Here is a 15,751-nt window from a genome sequence, read left to right as displayed (position 1 = left end):
AAGATTGAGAAGATGGTTGAATTGTCTTTGGGTCTTTGAGAGTGAAGAGTCCAGTGTTTAGGGGAACCCTGAGAAGATGGTTGAATTGTCCTCGGGGCCTGGGGAACAAAGAGGACAGTGAATAGGAGTAAACAGCCTAGGTTGGTGTGAATGTAGAAAAAAGCAGGGGCTCAATAGATGTGACCAATAATAATAATGGTGTTTGTTAAGCGCCTACTATGTAATAATAATAATGTTGGTATTTGTTAAGCGCTTACTAGGTGTAGAGCACTGTTCTAAGCGCTGGGGTAGAGACAGGGTAATCAGGTTGTCCCCCGTGAGGCTCACAGTTAATCCCCATTTGACAGATGAGGTAACTGAGGCACAGAGAAGTGAAGTGACTTGCCCACAGTCACACAGCTGACAAATGGCAGAGCTGGATGTTCTGAGCGCTGGAGAGGATACAAGGTGATCAGATTGTCCCATGTGGGGCTCAGAGTCTTAATCCCCGTTTTACAGATGAGGTACCTGAGGCACAGAGAAGTTGAGTGATTTGCCCAAGGTCACACAATTTGACTTAGAAATCAGAAGTCCTGGGTGTCACTTAACCTCTCTGGGTCTCAGTGTCCTCATTTATAAAATAATCAAAATAATACAATTGGGGTATTTGTTAAATACTCTGTGCCAAGTCCCGTACTAAACACTTATCTGTGTGACCTTGGACAAGTCACTTCTCTGGACCTCAGTTACCTCATCTGTATAATGGGGATTGAAACTGTGAGTCCCATGTGAGACAGGGACTACGTCCAACCCAATTTATTTGCTTTCATGCCAGGGCTTAGTAAAGTGCCTGGCACGAGGTGAAGCGCTTAACAAATACCACAATTATTATTATTATTATTAGATACAGGATAATCAGATTGAGCATCTAATTATCAGTCCAAGCCCCACATGGGGTTTGCAATCTCAGAAGGAAAATGGGGAGTGGCTTTAATATAAGATAATGCATTTATAAGATCATAAATATGATTGGTTATGAACTCAGATGTGGGACAGGGACTTTGTGCATCTAATCCAGTGTAAGTGCTTAAAATTGTCATAATTATTTAGAATAAAAGGAGGAGACGGGACTGGCAAAGCACATAAAGAAAAATGAAATGAAAACCCTAAAACAACATAAAAGCCCAGCATGTGGATGAATGCATAAAATAAAAATTAAAAAGCAGTAGGACATTGTGACTAGAGGAGAAGAGGTTTGGGCTCTTTTCAATAGTATTTATTCAATAGTATTTATTGAGCGCTTACTATGTGCAGAACACTGTACTAAGCACTTGGAATGAACAAGTCGGCAACAGATAGACGTTTGACGGTCTTACGGTCTAATCGGGGGAGACGGACAGAGGAGAACAATGGCCATAAATAGAATCCAGGGGAAGAACATCTCAATAAAACAATAGCAAATAAATAGAATCAGGGTGATGTACATCTCATTAACAAAATAAATAGGGTGATGAAGATATATACAGTCGAGCGGACGAGTACGGTGCCGAGGGGATGGGAAGGGAGAGGGGGAGGAGCAGAGGGAAAGGGGGAAAAGAGGGCTTAGCTGCGGAGAGGTGAAGGGGGGGCGGCAGAGGGAGTAGAGGGAGAAGAGGAGCTCAGTCTGGGAAGGCCTCTTGGAGGAGGTGAGTTTTAAGTAGGGTTTTGAAGAGGGGAAGAGAATCAGTTTGGCGGAGGTGAGGAGGGAGGGCGTTCCGGGACTGCGGGAGGACGTGGCCCGGGGGTCGACGGCGGGACGGGCGAGACCGAGGGACGGTGAGGAGGTGGGCGGCGGAAGAGCGTGCGGGGTGGGCGGTAGAAAGAGAGAAGGGAGGAGAGGTAGGAAGGGGCAAGGGGATGGAGAGCCTCGAAGCCTAGAGTGAGGAGTCTTTGTTTGGAGCGGAGGTCGATGGGCAACCACTGGAGTTGTTTAAGAAGGGGAGTGACACGCCCAGATCGTTTCTGCGGGAAGATGAGCCGGGCAGCGGAGTGAAGAATAGACCGGAGCGGGGCGAGAGAGGAGGAAGGGAGGTCAGAGAGAAGGCCGACACGGTAGTCTAGCCGGGATATAACGAGAGCCCGTAGCGGTAAGGTAGCCATTTGGGTGGAGAGGAAAGGGCGGATCTTGGCTCTTCATGGCTCAGAATGTAACAGTCACAACCACTGCCATGTCTAGGGCAGTCACCACGGCCTTTGTGATGGTCAGCACTTAACAGTGCTTGGCACATAATAATAATAATGTTGTTATTTGTTAAGCGCTTACTATGTGCAGAGCACTGTTCTAAGCGCTGGGGTAGATACAGGGGAATCAGGTTGTCCCACGTGAGGCTCACAGTTAATCGCCCATTTTACAGATGAGGTCACTGAGGCCCAGAGAAGTGAAGTGACTCGCCCACAGTCACGCAGCTGACAAGTGGCAGAGCTGGGATTCAAACCCATGACCTCTGACTCCCAAGCCCGGGCTCTTTCCACGGACCCACGCTGCTTCTCAAAGCAAATTTCCCGTAATATAAGATCTGTCAAGAACATGAGCCTTGCATTTGTCAAGAAATTCTTTCTTGATGGCTTGAATTATTTTCCTACTATTTCTTTACATTATAAAAAAATCATAAGAGATGAACATTTCCGGTCATTCTTCGCATTTCTATAGATAGTCTTTCCCAGATTGTTTTACTGTTCCAGACTGTTATCTTTTTTATGGTATTTGTTAAGCGCTTATTCTGTTTCAAACATTGTTCTAAGCACTGAGACAGATATAAGTTAATCAGGTTGGACACAATTCCTGTCCTGCTCAGGGCTCACAGACTAAGGAGGAAGGAAAGCAGGTATTTTGTCCCCATTCTACAGTTGAGGAAACTGAGGCACAGAGAAGTCAAGTGACTTGTCCAAGGTCACACAGCAAGCACTTGGCAGATCTGGGATTAGAACCCAGGTCCTCCGACTCCCAGACCCATGTTCTTTCCACCTGGCCATGCGGCTTATTCAAAATATTTCTCATTTCCTTAACTGTCCAACCTTTCTAGCCCCCTAGTGATTCTTGCATTAGTTCTCAGCAATCCCAGCATCTTTTCTACACTTTCGCGACCTAGGAGTCAGAGAGAAGGATTCATGCATTTCATGGCTGGGTCCACAGCTCCCAAATAGTATAGTGAATTATAATAACAACAATAATAATTATAATTGTGGTGTTTGTTAAGCACTCTGAATGTGCCAGACATGGTACTAAGCGCTGGGGTGGATCCAAGCAAATCATACAAGCAGATCAGATTGGACCCAGTCCCTGTCCCCCAAGGGGCTCACAGTCTTAATCCCCATTTTACAGGTGAGATAACTGAGGCACCAAGAAGTTAAAGGATTATTTGCCCAAGGCCATACAGCAGAAAAGTGGAAGAGCTGGGATTAGAACCCATGGCCTTCTAACTCCCAGGCCCTTGCTGTATGACCCAAGGTCTATGCCATAATAATGCTGGTATTTGTTAAGCGCTTACTATGTGCAGAGCACTGTTCTAAGCGCTGAGGTAGATACAGGGTAATCAAGTGGTCCCACGTGAGGCTCACAGTTAATCCCCATTTTACAGATGAGGGAATTTAGGCCCAGAGAAGTGAAGTGACTTGCCCACAGTCACAAAGCTGACAAGTGGTGGAGCTGGGATTCGAACCCATGACCTCTGACTCCCAAGCTTGGGCTCTTTCCACTGAGCCACGCTGCTATGCTCCCAACCGTGGAGATTTCAGGCCACACTGTGAATTCATATCATCTTTAGGTCTTGCCCAGGTATTGATGTTAGGCCAGTTCATGGTAGCGAGGAACCTAATCTCAGGTTGTAATTTAGGCTTTTGGGAGGCAAATTAGCACCTTCAAATTGCAAACTACCCTCCCCCCACCCCCACCACAGTGGCCCCCACCAAAAAGATCAGCCCAAATTATTGTTGCTATTGCATCTTGGGCTTTGGTCTCCTCTGTGGTTGGGTATTGTGGATTTTTCATGCTCTGTGGTCTTTGCCAGATTTCTGACGCACACAGGTCTCTTCAAAAATTAGCCAGTCTTCACGTTTAATTTCACTTGCGAGCTTCCCAAATGTCCTGTTCCCAGATTACTAATGAAGATGTTAAATCAGGCGGACATCATTACGATCCTCGAGGCGATCTTCCAGATACTCTTCTTTCATTCAACATGGAGCCGATGTCATTTACCATTAAGTTTTCTAGCAGTGTTTTAGCCAGTTTAGAAGTATCCACGATGATGCTCAGATCCAAATATATTTAGATGGATTTGCAAGTAAAATTTCATGAGATACAGAGCTGTGGTATCAAGATGGCTCATCAGTTGCTTGAAAGTAACCTATTATTCATTTGCATTCATTTAATCGTATTTATTGAGCACTTACCGTGTGCAGAGCATTATACTAAGCACTTGGGAGAGTACAGTTTTTAATTTTAAAAATTAAGCGCTCACTATGGGCCGGACACTGTGCTTGGGTAGATGCAAGCTAAACAGGTCGGACGCATTCCATGTCCCATATAGGGCTCACAGTCTTGATCTCCATTTTACAGATGAGGTAGCTGAGGCTGAGAAGTGAAGTGACTTTCCCAAGCTCAGACAACAGGCAACTGGCAGAGCCAAGATTAAAACCCAGGTCCTCCTGACCCCCAGGCCTCTGCTCTATCCATTAGGCCAAGCTGCTTCCCATTTGGTGTTAAACCCGGCACACCGGTGATATTCACGGCACTGCCGCGGAAGTCAGATGTGACAGCTATGCCGGCAGACCTGGTTTTAGAGATGGGCAGAAGGGGAAGACTCCCGAGGCGGCCGATTTTCCTTTCCCAGGCCAGCTCCTCCCGCCGTGAGGGTCAAAGCCCCTGAGGACGGTGGCCCTGGGAGAGTTTCCCATCCTTTCTCCCCAGGCCCAATGGTGGAGAATAGCAGCAACAACCATGGTGTTTAGATAAACAAGAAAGATGACAGCCGCCGTTGCTCATGTTGCTCATGTCCTAATGGTGCAAGTCATTGTGGGCGGGAAATGTCACCGTTTATTGTTGTATTGTACCTCCCAAGTGCTTATTATTATTATTATTATTAATACAGTGCTCTGCACACAGTAAGTGCTCAGTAAATATGACTGAATGGAATGAGTGAATGAAGACCCCTGATGTAGCATAGAATTAGGCTTTTTTTTGGTTTAAGGTGTGTGATGTTCTGTGCTATAAGAACACTCTAAGATATGTCTTGCTTTACAACCCTCACCTAGCTACTGTCTTTCATTCATAACCCTCAAGGTGTTTAGCAGAGACACGCAAGTGATGCAATAACTTTCAGATCATTCGCATTTTGAACTCTTGCTTTTCCTGGCCAAATGTAGAGGTCATAGCTCGACTGAACTAAATTAGCTTCCTTCTCCCCTGTGGCTTTGGATGGATTCCTTGCAGGCGGTGAATATGTCTACCGACTCTGTTGTATTGTTTTTACCGAGTCCTCAGGACAGTGATCTGCGTACCTCAAGTGTTCAATAAATATCATCGTCATCATCATCAATGGTATTGAGCACTTACTGTGTGCAGAGCACTATATTAAGCTCTTGGGAGAATACAGTACAACAGAGTTAGTAGAAACGTCCCTGTCCACAACAAGCTTGGAGCAGATAAACATTAATATAAATAATTTATAGATATGTATATACATGCTGTGGGGCTGAGGGTGGGGTGAATATCAGTGCCCAAAGGCCACAGATGCAACTGCATAGATGACGCAGAAGGGAGAGGGAACAGAGGAAAAGGGGGTTTCATCGGGGAAGACCTCTTTGAAGGTGGGGAAAGCCGTGATCTGGCAAATAGGGAGAGGGAAGGAGTTCCAGGTCGGAGGGAGGGTGTGGGAAAAGGGTCGGCAGCAAGTTAGGCGAGATGAATACCTTTGATTGATTGGCAGGGCAGGGAAGTTGGTGATCTTCTCATGGTTTGTTCCAACATATGATCTGATACGGTGCTGGCTAGAGCTGGAGGGAAGGTCTATCTGGTAAAATATCAGTCAAATCCCCCCTGCTTTAGCTTGTTTATCTCATTCCCCCTAGAATGTGTCCGTGCTGGAGAATCACCACTGGCGTTCTACGATCGGCATGCTCCGAGAATCAAGGCTCCTTGCCCATCTGCCTCCTGAAATGACGTGAGTACTGGCGGAGCGCTAGAAAAAGTCAATATTTCACTAGAGACTTGAAGCGAATGGCACTGAGCCAGACCCGAGGTCGGCAACCTTTAGCGGGCAGAAAAGCCGAACCAAAGCCACGCAAAGAGCCAATCCTAATTTAAACATACAGTAACAGAGTGTACGTCATTGGAAATCTAAGAGTTTGAAGTGCCTCCCTCCCAATCCCATCCCTGGTGCAATCCCCTAGGTAGCAGCTGGGCTGGTTTAACAACCCCACTTTTTGCGATCAGTCAATCAATCAGTGGTGTATTCATCGTGCAGAGCATTTACCAAGCTCTTGGGAGAATACGATACAACAGAATTAGCAGATACGTTGCTTGCCCATACCGAGTTTACAGTCCGGATGGGGAGAGATGTCGCTACGTCACCTTGCGTGGAGCTGTTTCATAGCAACAGCTGTTGTTGCCGGTGGGAGGGGATCAGAGGGAAGGGAAAGGAGAAGGGGGGAGGGGGGAAGCGGGTAACGTGGCTTTTCTAATCGAAACGAATTACATTTAATTATAAAATAATTATTCTAAGCACAATAAATATAAAAATACAGTTACATTTAATCAGCATTTTCTATATGTAGAGCACTCTACTAAGTGCTTGGTAGAGTATATTCATTCAATTCATTCAATTGTATTTCTTGAGTGTTTACTGTGTACAGAGCATTGTACTAAGTGCTTGGAAAGTACAATCCAACAATCAATAATAATAATTTTGGTATTTGTTAAGCGCTTACTATGTGCAAAGCACTGTTCTAAGCGCCGGGGGTGATACAAGGTGATCAGGTTGTCCCACGTGAGGCTCACAGTCTTCATCCCCATTTTACAGATGAGGGAACTGAGGCACCGAGAAGCAAAGTGACTTGCCCAAAGTCACCCAGCTGGCAAGCGGCAGAACCGGGATTAGAACCCATGACCTCTGACTCCCAAGCCCGAGCTCTTTCCACTGAGCCGCGCTGCTTATCTGAAGAGGGACAATCCCTGCCCACAGCGGGGTCACAGTCTTACAGAGTCGGTGGACACGTTCCCTGTCCACCATGAGCTAACTTCGTAGATTTTGCTTCGTAGATTGCAGCCAGTCTATCACCCCAGCCTGAAGTCCAGAAGCACTTCACTTCTCTGTAGGGCTGAAGGAGATTCATTCAATAGTATTTATTGAATGCAGCGTGGCTCAGTGGAAAGAGCACGGGCTTTGGAGTCAGAGGTCATGAGTTCGAATCCCACTCTGCCACTTGTCAGCTGTGTGACTGTGGGCAAGTCACTTAACTTCTCTGTGCCTCAGTTACCTCATCTGTAAAATGGGGATTAAGACTGTGAGCCCCACGTGGGACATCCTGATTCCCCTGTGTCTACCCCAGCGCTTAGAACAGTGCTCGGCACATAGTAAGCGCTTAACAAATGCCAACATAATTATTATTATTATTATTATTGAGCGCTTACTATGTGCAGGGCACTGTACTAAGCGCTTGGAATGTACAAATGGGTAACAGAGACAGTCCCTAAGCTTTGACGGGCTTACGGTCTAATCGATGATGAGAGTAATTATGGTATGTTTTTAATGGCATTTGTTAAGAGCTTACTATGTGCCTGGCACCGTACTAAACACTGAAGTACATACAAGTTAATCAGGTTGGACCCAGGAATCCCACGTGGGGCTCGTAGTCTTAATCCCCATTTTACAGATGAGGTAACTGAGGCTCTGAGAAGGGAAAGGCCTTGCCCAAGGCCACACAGCAGACAAGTGGCTGAGCTGGGATTAGAACCCAGGTCCTTCTGATTCCCAGGCCTGTGCTCTATCCACTGTGCTGCTTCATTGAGCACTTACAATGTGCTGAGTGCTAGGGTCGATCCACGGTTATGGACCGTAAGTTAGTTGTGGGCAGGGAACGTGTTCTGCTTTATTGTACTCTCTCAAACGATTAGTACAGTGTGTTGCACCCAGTAAGTCTCAGTAAATCCGATTGATCGACTGATCAGTTTGGCACCTGTCCAGACACGATCAAGTGCTCATCTCAGAAATCTGAGATGCTGTCATCGGTCTCTCTGAAGCAATTAAGCCAAATAACAGAAGACAAAAGAACTGTGTGCTAAAAAGCCTCACTCTGCATCATCTGTGTCCTGAATAAATGTTCTGGAGAATTGATCGCTCTAATCTTCTGACCCACAATCAGGTAATAGTTTAATAAACGGCTCTGTTTTCCAGCCCTTCAAAAGCCACCCTGTGCTGTGACCAAATCTTATGCTTTAGGTTAGAAAATGGCAATAACCCTCCCACACATGAACCATACAATAAATATCTGTTAAGAGTACGGAGCAGAGCTATAAAGCCTCCGGCAAGATGGATTTCTAGACTCAAACCTAATAAAAAAACAGCTAATGGTTACCTTGCAATCATAAGTGACATATAAATGAAATTATATCCTTATTACTAGTTTCCGAAGAAGTTAGAATCAGCAAGTCTGGGCTAAAATTTATCTTTTACATCGGGTTCCAATTGGACTCGATGTATTTAATGTGCAGTTTACGCCGCCAGCAGACAGCTTTCAGATAGGGAAAGGAGAGATTCTAATCTCCCTGAAGGTGCCTGACCCTCACATTGCCTTTAGTGCTGCAGGGAATCAGAGTTTAAAGAGGTTTGATTTTTGTTTTTTGTTTTTCTAAAATTGGTATTTGTTAAAGGCTTACAATATGCCAGGCACAGTACTAAGTGTTGGAATAGATGCAAGATAACCAGCGTGGCTCAGTGGAAAGAGCACGAGCTTTGGAGTCAGGGGTCCTGGGTTCGAATCCCCACTCTGCCACTTGTCAGCTGTGTGACTGCGGGCAAGTCACTTCACTTCTCTGTGCCTCAGTTCCCTCATCTGTAAAATGGGGATGAAGACTGTGAGCCCCATGTGGGACAACCTGATTCCCCTGTGTCTACCCCAGTGCTTAGAACAGTGCTCTGCACATAGTAAGCGCTTAACAAATACCAACATTATCATTATCATTATTATTATTACAATCAGGTCGGACCCAATCTCTGTGCCCCATGGGGCTCACAGTTTTAATCCTCATTTTACAGATGAGGTTACAGAGGCACAAACAAGTGAATTGACTTGCCCAAGGTCACAGAGCAGACAAGTGGAGGAGCCAGGTTTAGAACCCAGGTCTTCTAACTCCCAGGCCTGTTGTTCCTTCTCCCCCTCCTCCACACACACACACACACCATGGAGGGAACCAGAGGTCAGGACAACTGTAATAATAATAATAATTTTGTTATTTGTTAAGCGCTTACTTAATAATAAGCCCTGGGGTGGATACGAGGCAATCAGGTTGTGCCACGTGGCGCTCACAGTCTTAATCCCCATTTTCCAGGTGAGGTAACTGAGGCACAGAGAAGTTAAGTGGCATGCCCAAGGTCACACAGCAGACGAGTAGCAGAGCTGGGTTTAGAACCCATGTCCTCTGACTCCCAAGCCCGTGTTCTTTCCACTAAGCCATGCCTTCTGCTTGCATTTGTACACAAGGGCATTCTGCAAAGAGTAAAAAAAGGAAAATGCCGTAAAACGTTAATGTAAAAATGAGGAGGAACGAGTCAGTGGCATTTGCAGTGCTATACTAAGCACTTGGGAGAGAGTATTAAAGGAAAACTCCCCTTTCTTGCCCTCGGGGAGTTTGCATTTAGACTTATTACATTGATTCCCATATTCCATTTCATGCAGATTTTCTCCTCCAAATAGACTGTTGCCTCAATTCCCCTTGATAAGAAAAAGTCTTCTTACATTATTGACATATTGTGCCCCCGCTTTGCCCCCAGCTCTGTTGTTACCCACTTGTGGGATGTCAGATAGGGTTTAGAGAAGCAGCATGGCTTAGTGGAAAGAGCACGGGGTTGGGCGTCGGAGGTCATGGGTTCTAATCCCACCTCTGCCACTTGTCTGCTGTGTAACTTTGGGCAAGTCACTTCATTTCTCTGTGCCTCAGTTACCTCATCTGGAAAATGGAAATTAAGACTGTGAGCCCCACGTGGGACAACCTAGCGTGGCTCAGTGGAAAGAGCCCGGGCTTGGGAGTCAGAGGTCATGGGTTCGAATGCCATCTCTGCCACTTGTCAGCTGTGTGACTGTGGGCAAGTCACTTCACTTCTCTGTGCCTCAGTTCCCTCATCTGTAAAACGGGGGATGAAGACTGGGAGCCCCACGTGGGACAACCTGATTGCCCTGTGTCTATCCCAGCGCTTAGAACAGTGCTCTGCACATAGTAAGCGCTTAACAAATACCAACATTATTATTATTATTACCTTGTATCTACCCCAGCTTAGAACAGTGCTTGGCACACAGTAAGCACTTAACAAACACCATCATCATCATTATTATTATCCCATTTTTCTACTCCTCCCTCAGCCCCACAGCACTTAGGAACATCGCAATCAATTATTTATATTCATATCTATCTCCCCCTCTAGACTGCAAGCTCAGTGCGGACAGTGAACGTGTCTACCAACTCTGTCATAGTGTGTCCCCGCTGCCGAGGCGGGTGGCAGTTTTTTCACACCAAGGGTCAGAAATGTGTGCGGAGATTTTCGGCGACGCGTTTTTTGGTGGGACTTAGTCTCTGGCGCGACCTCTCTGAGGGTGTCCTCCGTGAGCCGGGAGCAGCGAGGAGCGGGTCCTACCCCCGCCTGGCAGCCCGGGCTGCCCAGAGGTCTAGACCCTCCTCCGCCTGGACGCTGTCGGCCGACCCGCTTCCTGATGGCCTATTGTGTCGGAGGTCCCCGCCGGGGCGGAGAGTGGCCGGGGGGTGTGTGTGGGGTAGGTGTGTGTGTGTGGACCTGTGACCCGTTCGTCCCAGCGCGAGCCGGCTTCCCCACCACCACCACCACCACCACTGCCCCCGCCGCCCCACCTCTCTCCACCGCGGGACCGAATCTCCAAGGGCTCCTTCCCCTCTGCCTTCAAACACGCCCACGTCTCCCCCATCCTAAAAAAACCCGCTCTTGACCCCACTTCCCCCTCCAGTTATCGTCCTATCTCCCTACTACCCTTCCTTTCCAAAATCCTAGAACGAGTCGTCTACAATCGATGCTTAGAATTCCTTAACTCCCATTCTCTCCTAGACCCCCTCCGATCTGGCTTCCGTCCCCTCCACTCTACCGAGATTGCTCTCTCTAAGGTCACCCGTGACCTCCTTCTTGCCAAATCCAATGGCTCCTACTCCATTCTGATCCTCCTTGACCTCTCTGCTGCCTTTGACACCGTCGACCATCCCCTCCTCCTCCATACCTTATCTCACCTCGGCTTCATGGACTCCGTCCTCTCCCGGTTCTCCTCTTACCTCTCTGGCCGGTCATTCTCGGTCTCCTTCGCTGGAGCCTCCTCCCCCTCCCATCCTTTAACTGTTGGAGTTCCTCAAGGGTCAGTTCTTGGCCCTCTTCTGTTCTCCATTTACACTCACTCCCTCGGTGAACTCATCCGCTCTCACGGCTTCGACTACCATCTCTACGCAGATCTACATCTCCACCCCTGTCCTCTCCCCCTCCCTTCGGGCTCGCATCTCCTCCCGCCTCCGGGACGTCTCCACCTGGATGTCGGCCCGCCACCTAAAACTCAACGTGAGCGAGACTGAGCTCCTCATCTTCCCTCCCAAACCCGGTCCGCTCCCAGACTTCTCTATCACCGTGGATGGCACGACCATCCTTCCCGTCCCGCAGGCCCGCAATCTCGGTGTCATCCTTGACTCGTCCCTCTCGTTCACCCCACACATCCTATCCGTTACCGAGACCTGCCGGTTTCACCTCTACGATATCACCAAGATCCGCCCTTTCCTCTCCACCCAAACGGCTACCTTACTATTACGGGCTCTCGTTATATCCCGGCTAGACTACTGTGTCAGCCTTCTCTCTGACCTCCCTTCCTCCTCTCTCGCCCCCCTCCGGTCTATTCTTCACTCCGCTGCCCGGCTCATCTTCCCGCAGAAACGGTCTGGGCGTGTCACTCCCCTTCTTAAACAACTCCAGTGGTTGCCCATCGACCTCCGCTCCAAACAAAAACTCCTCACTCTAGGCTTCGAGGCTCTCCATCACCTTGCCCCTTCCTACCTCTCCTCCCTTCTCTCTTTCCACCGCCCACCCCGCACGCTCCGCTCCTCCGCCGCCCACCTCCTCGCCGTCCCTCGGTCTCGCCCGTCCCGCCGTCGACCCCCGGGTCACGTCCTCCCGCGGTCCCGGAACGCCCTCCCTCCTCACCTCCGCCAAACTGATTCTCTTTCCCTCTTCAAAACCCTACTTAAAAATCACCTCCTTCAAGAGGCGTTCCCAGACTGAGCTCCTCTTCCCCCTCTACTCCCTCTGCCATCCCCCCTTTACCTCTCCGCAGCTAAAGCCTCATTTTCCCCTTTTCCCTCTGCTCCTCCACCTCTCCCTTCCCATCCCCACAGCACTGTACCCGTCCTCTCGACTGTATATATTTTCGTTACCCTATTTATTTTGTTAATGAATTGTACATCGCCTCGATTCTATTTAGTTGCCATCGGTTTTTACGAGATGCTCTTCCCCTCGACGCTGTTTATCGCCATCGTTCTTGTCTGTCCGTCTCCCCCGATTAGACTGTAAGCCCGTCAAACGGCAGGGACCGTCTCTATCTGTTGCCGACTTGTTCATCCCAAGCGCTTAGTACAGTGCTCTGCACATAGTAAGTGCTCAATAAATACTATTGAATGAATGAATGAATGAATACTCTCCCAAGCACTTAGCACAGTGCTCTACCCACAGTGAGAGCTCTATCAATACGATTGACTGTGTGACTACCTCTCCCCCTGATGGGCAGGCAGGCTACCCCAGATAATGCTTTGGGCAGTTGCTCCGTGGTTTAAGAAGAAGCTGCGCTTTTTCCTCTTGGCCCAGAGGATAGAAGGGAGCAGCAGCACTTTGAACCCTCTATCGTATTCCAGGAGGAAAACCTCTGAAGGGCTTCCAGGCCCGCCTCTCTTTCAGCCTGCTGCTGGGGGTGGTACAACCTGATTCGAGGGCTATCTCTGCTGCTGCATCCCCCCAAAATACACTGGCTGTAGAAAGGAAAGAGTTGTCTTCCGCTCATCCTACAGCAGAATTTAAGGAACGGAGAGATTTGGCTGCCATCGATGCTGACAGATTCAACCACGTATTTAAAAGGTGTTTTCCCTTTCCCGTGTGCACAGGCAGGACATTGAACAGCAGCTGGGTTCCCTGATCCTGGCTACAGACATCAATAGACAGAATGAATTTCTGACCCGCTTAAAAGCGCATCTGGACAACAAGGATTTGAAACTGGAGGATGCTCAAGACAGACATTTTATGCTTCAGGTAAAAAACACCTTCTCTATCACATTCGATGGGGAGAAATCACTGGGAGAGCTGGAAGTTGGTGGTTTTCTAGCATGCTAGTTAGCTCGCTACTAAAAAGTTGGCCAGATTTAACCCCACACTTTAAATTAGAGACGTGATCGGCTTTATTAGAAAGATTCGAGGGGGAGGAAAAACAAAAAATGTTCTTCAAGCGGGAAATGTCACTGTTTTTTGCCTGTGTCTCGGCAATTTCTAAGTCACCTTCATCAATCATCGGAGATATTTATTGAGCGTTTACAGTGTGCAGAGCTTGGTTGGTAATTGCTTCCCAGTTGTTCCCGCATCGCCTAAGGGATCATCTTGTCCCAAGTACTAAAGGAGTCACTCCACCATGTGTTGGTAGAGTGACTATCATTATGGCACCTGTGAAATTTGAAAAGCCTCCTATTTTTAGCTCAGGACAGACAAAAAGAAGAAGAAATGATCTCTTTTCCCCCCTCAAACCTATTTGCAAACACTCTCAAAAACCAAAGACCTGAGATTTGAGCATTTTTTTTTCCATTTAGACACATTCTCCCACCCCTCTACTTAGTCATACTTCCTGGGGCCTGGTAAGACAGGGAATCGCTTCCAAAATAGTCCATGCTAGGGGTTATTTCCAGCCTGATCTGAAAATCTGGGGGTTGGAATAATAATGCTATCTATTAAGTAGTCTATTCAAAGCATGGTAATAAATGCTGGCTTAGAAGATAATCAGGTCAGACACAGTGTAAGCGTTTAATACCGTGCTCTGCACGCAGAACAGGTATTTCATCCCCATTTTACAGAGGATGAAACTGAAACTCAGAGAAGTTAAGTATCTTGCCCAAGGTCACACGGTAGGCGGATGTGGAATTTAGAACCCAGGTCCTTTGACTCCAGTAGGCCTCGCTGGAGCAAAAGAAGCTATTGGAATGAAAGAACTAAACAGGATATCACGACTGCAGCCTAGTAATGGGTGGAGAAAGAGCAGGAAGAGGCAGGAAGTGTTCCAAAAAACCTGACACAATGAGGCTGAATCCCTACTGAGCCTGAAGCTTCAAGGATTCTCCCTGTCCCTGAGCCAGAATCTTCATCCCATGTGGTGGTCCCCCCCTGTGAGCTTGGGGCTGGGCAACAGAAAGGCAGAGGTTAGGGATCAAAGAGGGAGAGCACTATGCAAATATACTTCAAATTCGAACATCTACTTTCTTCTTTCTGCCCATTGTCTTTTATTTGAGTGAGGGCCTCCCTAAAGAGTGTTTGTTTGGAGAGGTATTTGTTAAGCACTTACTCATTAGAGAAGCAGCATGGCTCAGTGGAAAGAGCCTGGGCTTGGGAGTCAGAGGTCAGGGGTTCTAATTTCACCTCTGCCACTTGTCAGCTGTGTGACTTTGGGAAAATCACTTAACTTCTCTGTGCCTCAGTTACCTCATCTGCCAAATGGGGATTAAGACTATGAGCCCCAGGTGGGACAACTTGATGACCTTGAATTCCCTCCCAGCACTTAGAACAGTGCTTGGCACATAGGGAGTGCTTAACAGATACTATTATTATTATTATTATTAGATGCCAGCCACTGTACTAAACACTGGGGTAGATGAGCAGGTTGGACACAGTCCATGTCCCACATAATGTCCCGTAATCTAAGAGTCAGAGGTCATGGGTTCTAATCCCAGCTCCGCCGCTTGTCAGCTATGTGGCTTTGGGCAAGTCACTTAACTTCTCTGTGCCTCAGTGACCTCATCTGGAAAATGGGGATTAAGACTGTGAGCCCCGCATGGGACCTGATTACCCTGTATCTACCCCAAGCGCTTAGAACGGTGCTCGGCACATGGGAAGCGCTGAACAAATACCAACATTATTATTATTATTATTATTATTATTATTAATCCCCATTTCACAGTTAAGGGAACTGAGGCCCAGAGAAGTGAAGTGACATGCCCAAGGTCACACGGCAGACAAGTGGCAGGTGCAGGATTAGAATCCCGGCCCTTCTGACGCCCGGGCCCACGCTGCCACTTTGTGCTAAGCTCTGCGTCCACGAAGGTCGGGGACGTGTCTTACAGGAGACTAGTCCCTCTGGACTGTGAGCTCATTGTGGACAGGATTGTGTCTGTTGTTGTACTGTACTCTCCCAAGCACTTAGTACAGTGTTTTGCACACAGTTTGCACTCAGTAAATACGATTGAATGAATGAAAGGAGACATTCACACATTGACATT

At 47.7% G+C, this 15,751-nt stretch overlaps 1 protein-coding gene across 3 annotated transcripts in view; it reads left to right on the top strand.

Annotated features, from left to right (window-relative positions):
- Positions 1-15,751, top strand: part of PDE7B (phosphodiesterase 7B) — a 471,343-nt gene that overhangs the window by 438,879 nt on the left and 16,713 nt on the right. For all 3 annotated transcript variants that reach the window (XM_029058083.2, XM_007672935.4, XM_016228527.3), the window contains 2 exons: positions 6,085-6,176; positions 13,382-13,526. In XM_029058083.2, the coding sequence (XP_028913916.1) occupies positions 6,085-6,176; positions 13,382-13,526 (237 nt within the window). The remainder of the gene's footprint in view (positions 1-6,084; positions 6,177-13,381; positions 13,527-15,751) is intronic.

This window comes from Ornithorhynchus anatinus, chromosome 2 (assembly GCF_004115215.2).
Source record: "Ornithorhynchus anatinus isolate Pmale09 chromosome 2, mOrnAna1.pri.v4, whole genome shotgun sequence".
Classification (NCBI taxonomy): Eukaryota; Metazoa; Chordata; class Mammalia; order Monotremata; family Ornithorhynchidae; genus Ornithorhynchus; species Ornithorhynchus anatinus.
The sequence above is the reverse complement of the archived record's forward strand: the minus strand, read 5'-3'. Positions and strand labels throughout refer to the sequence as shown.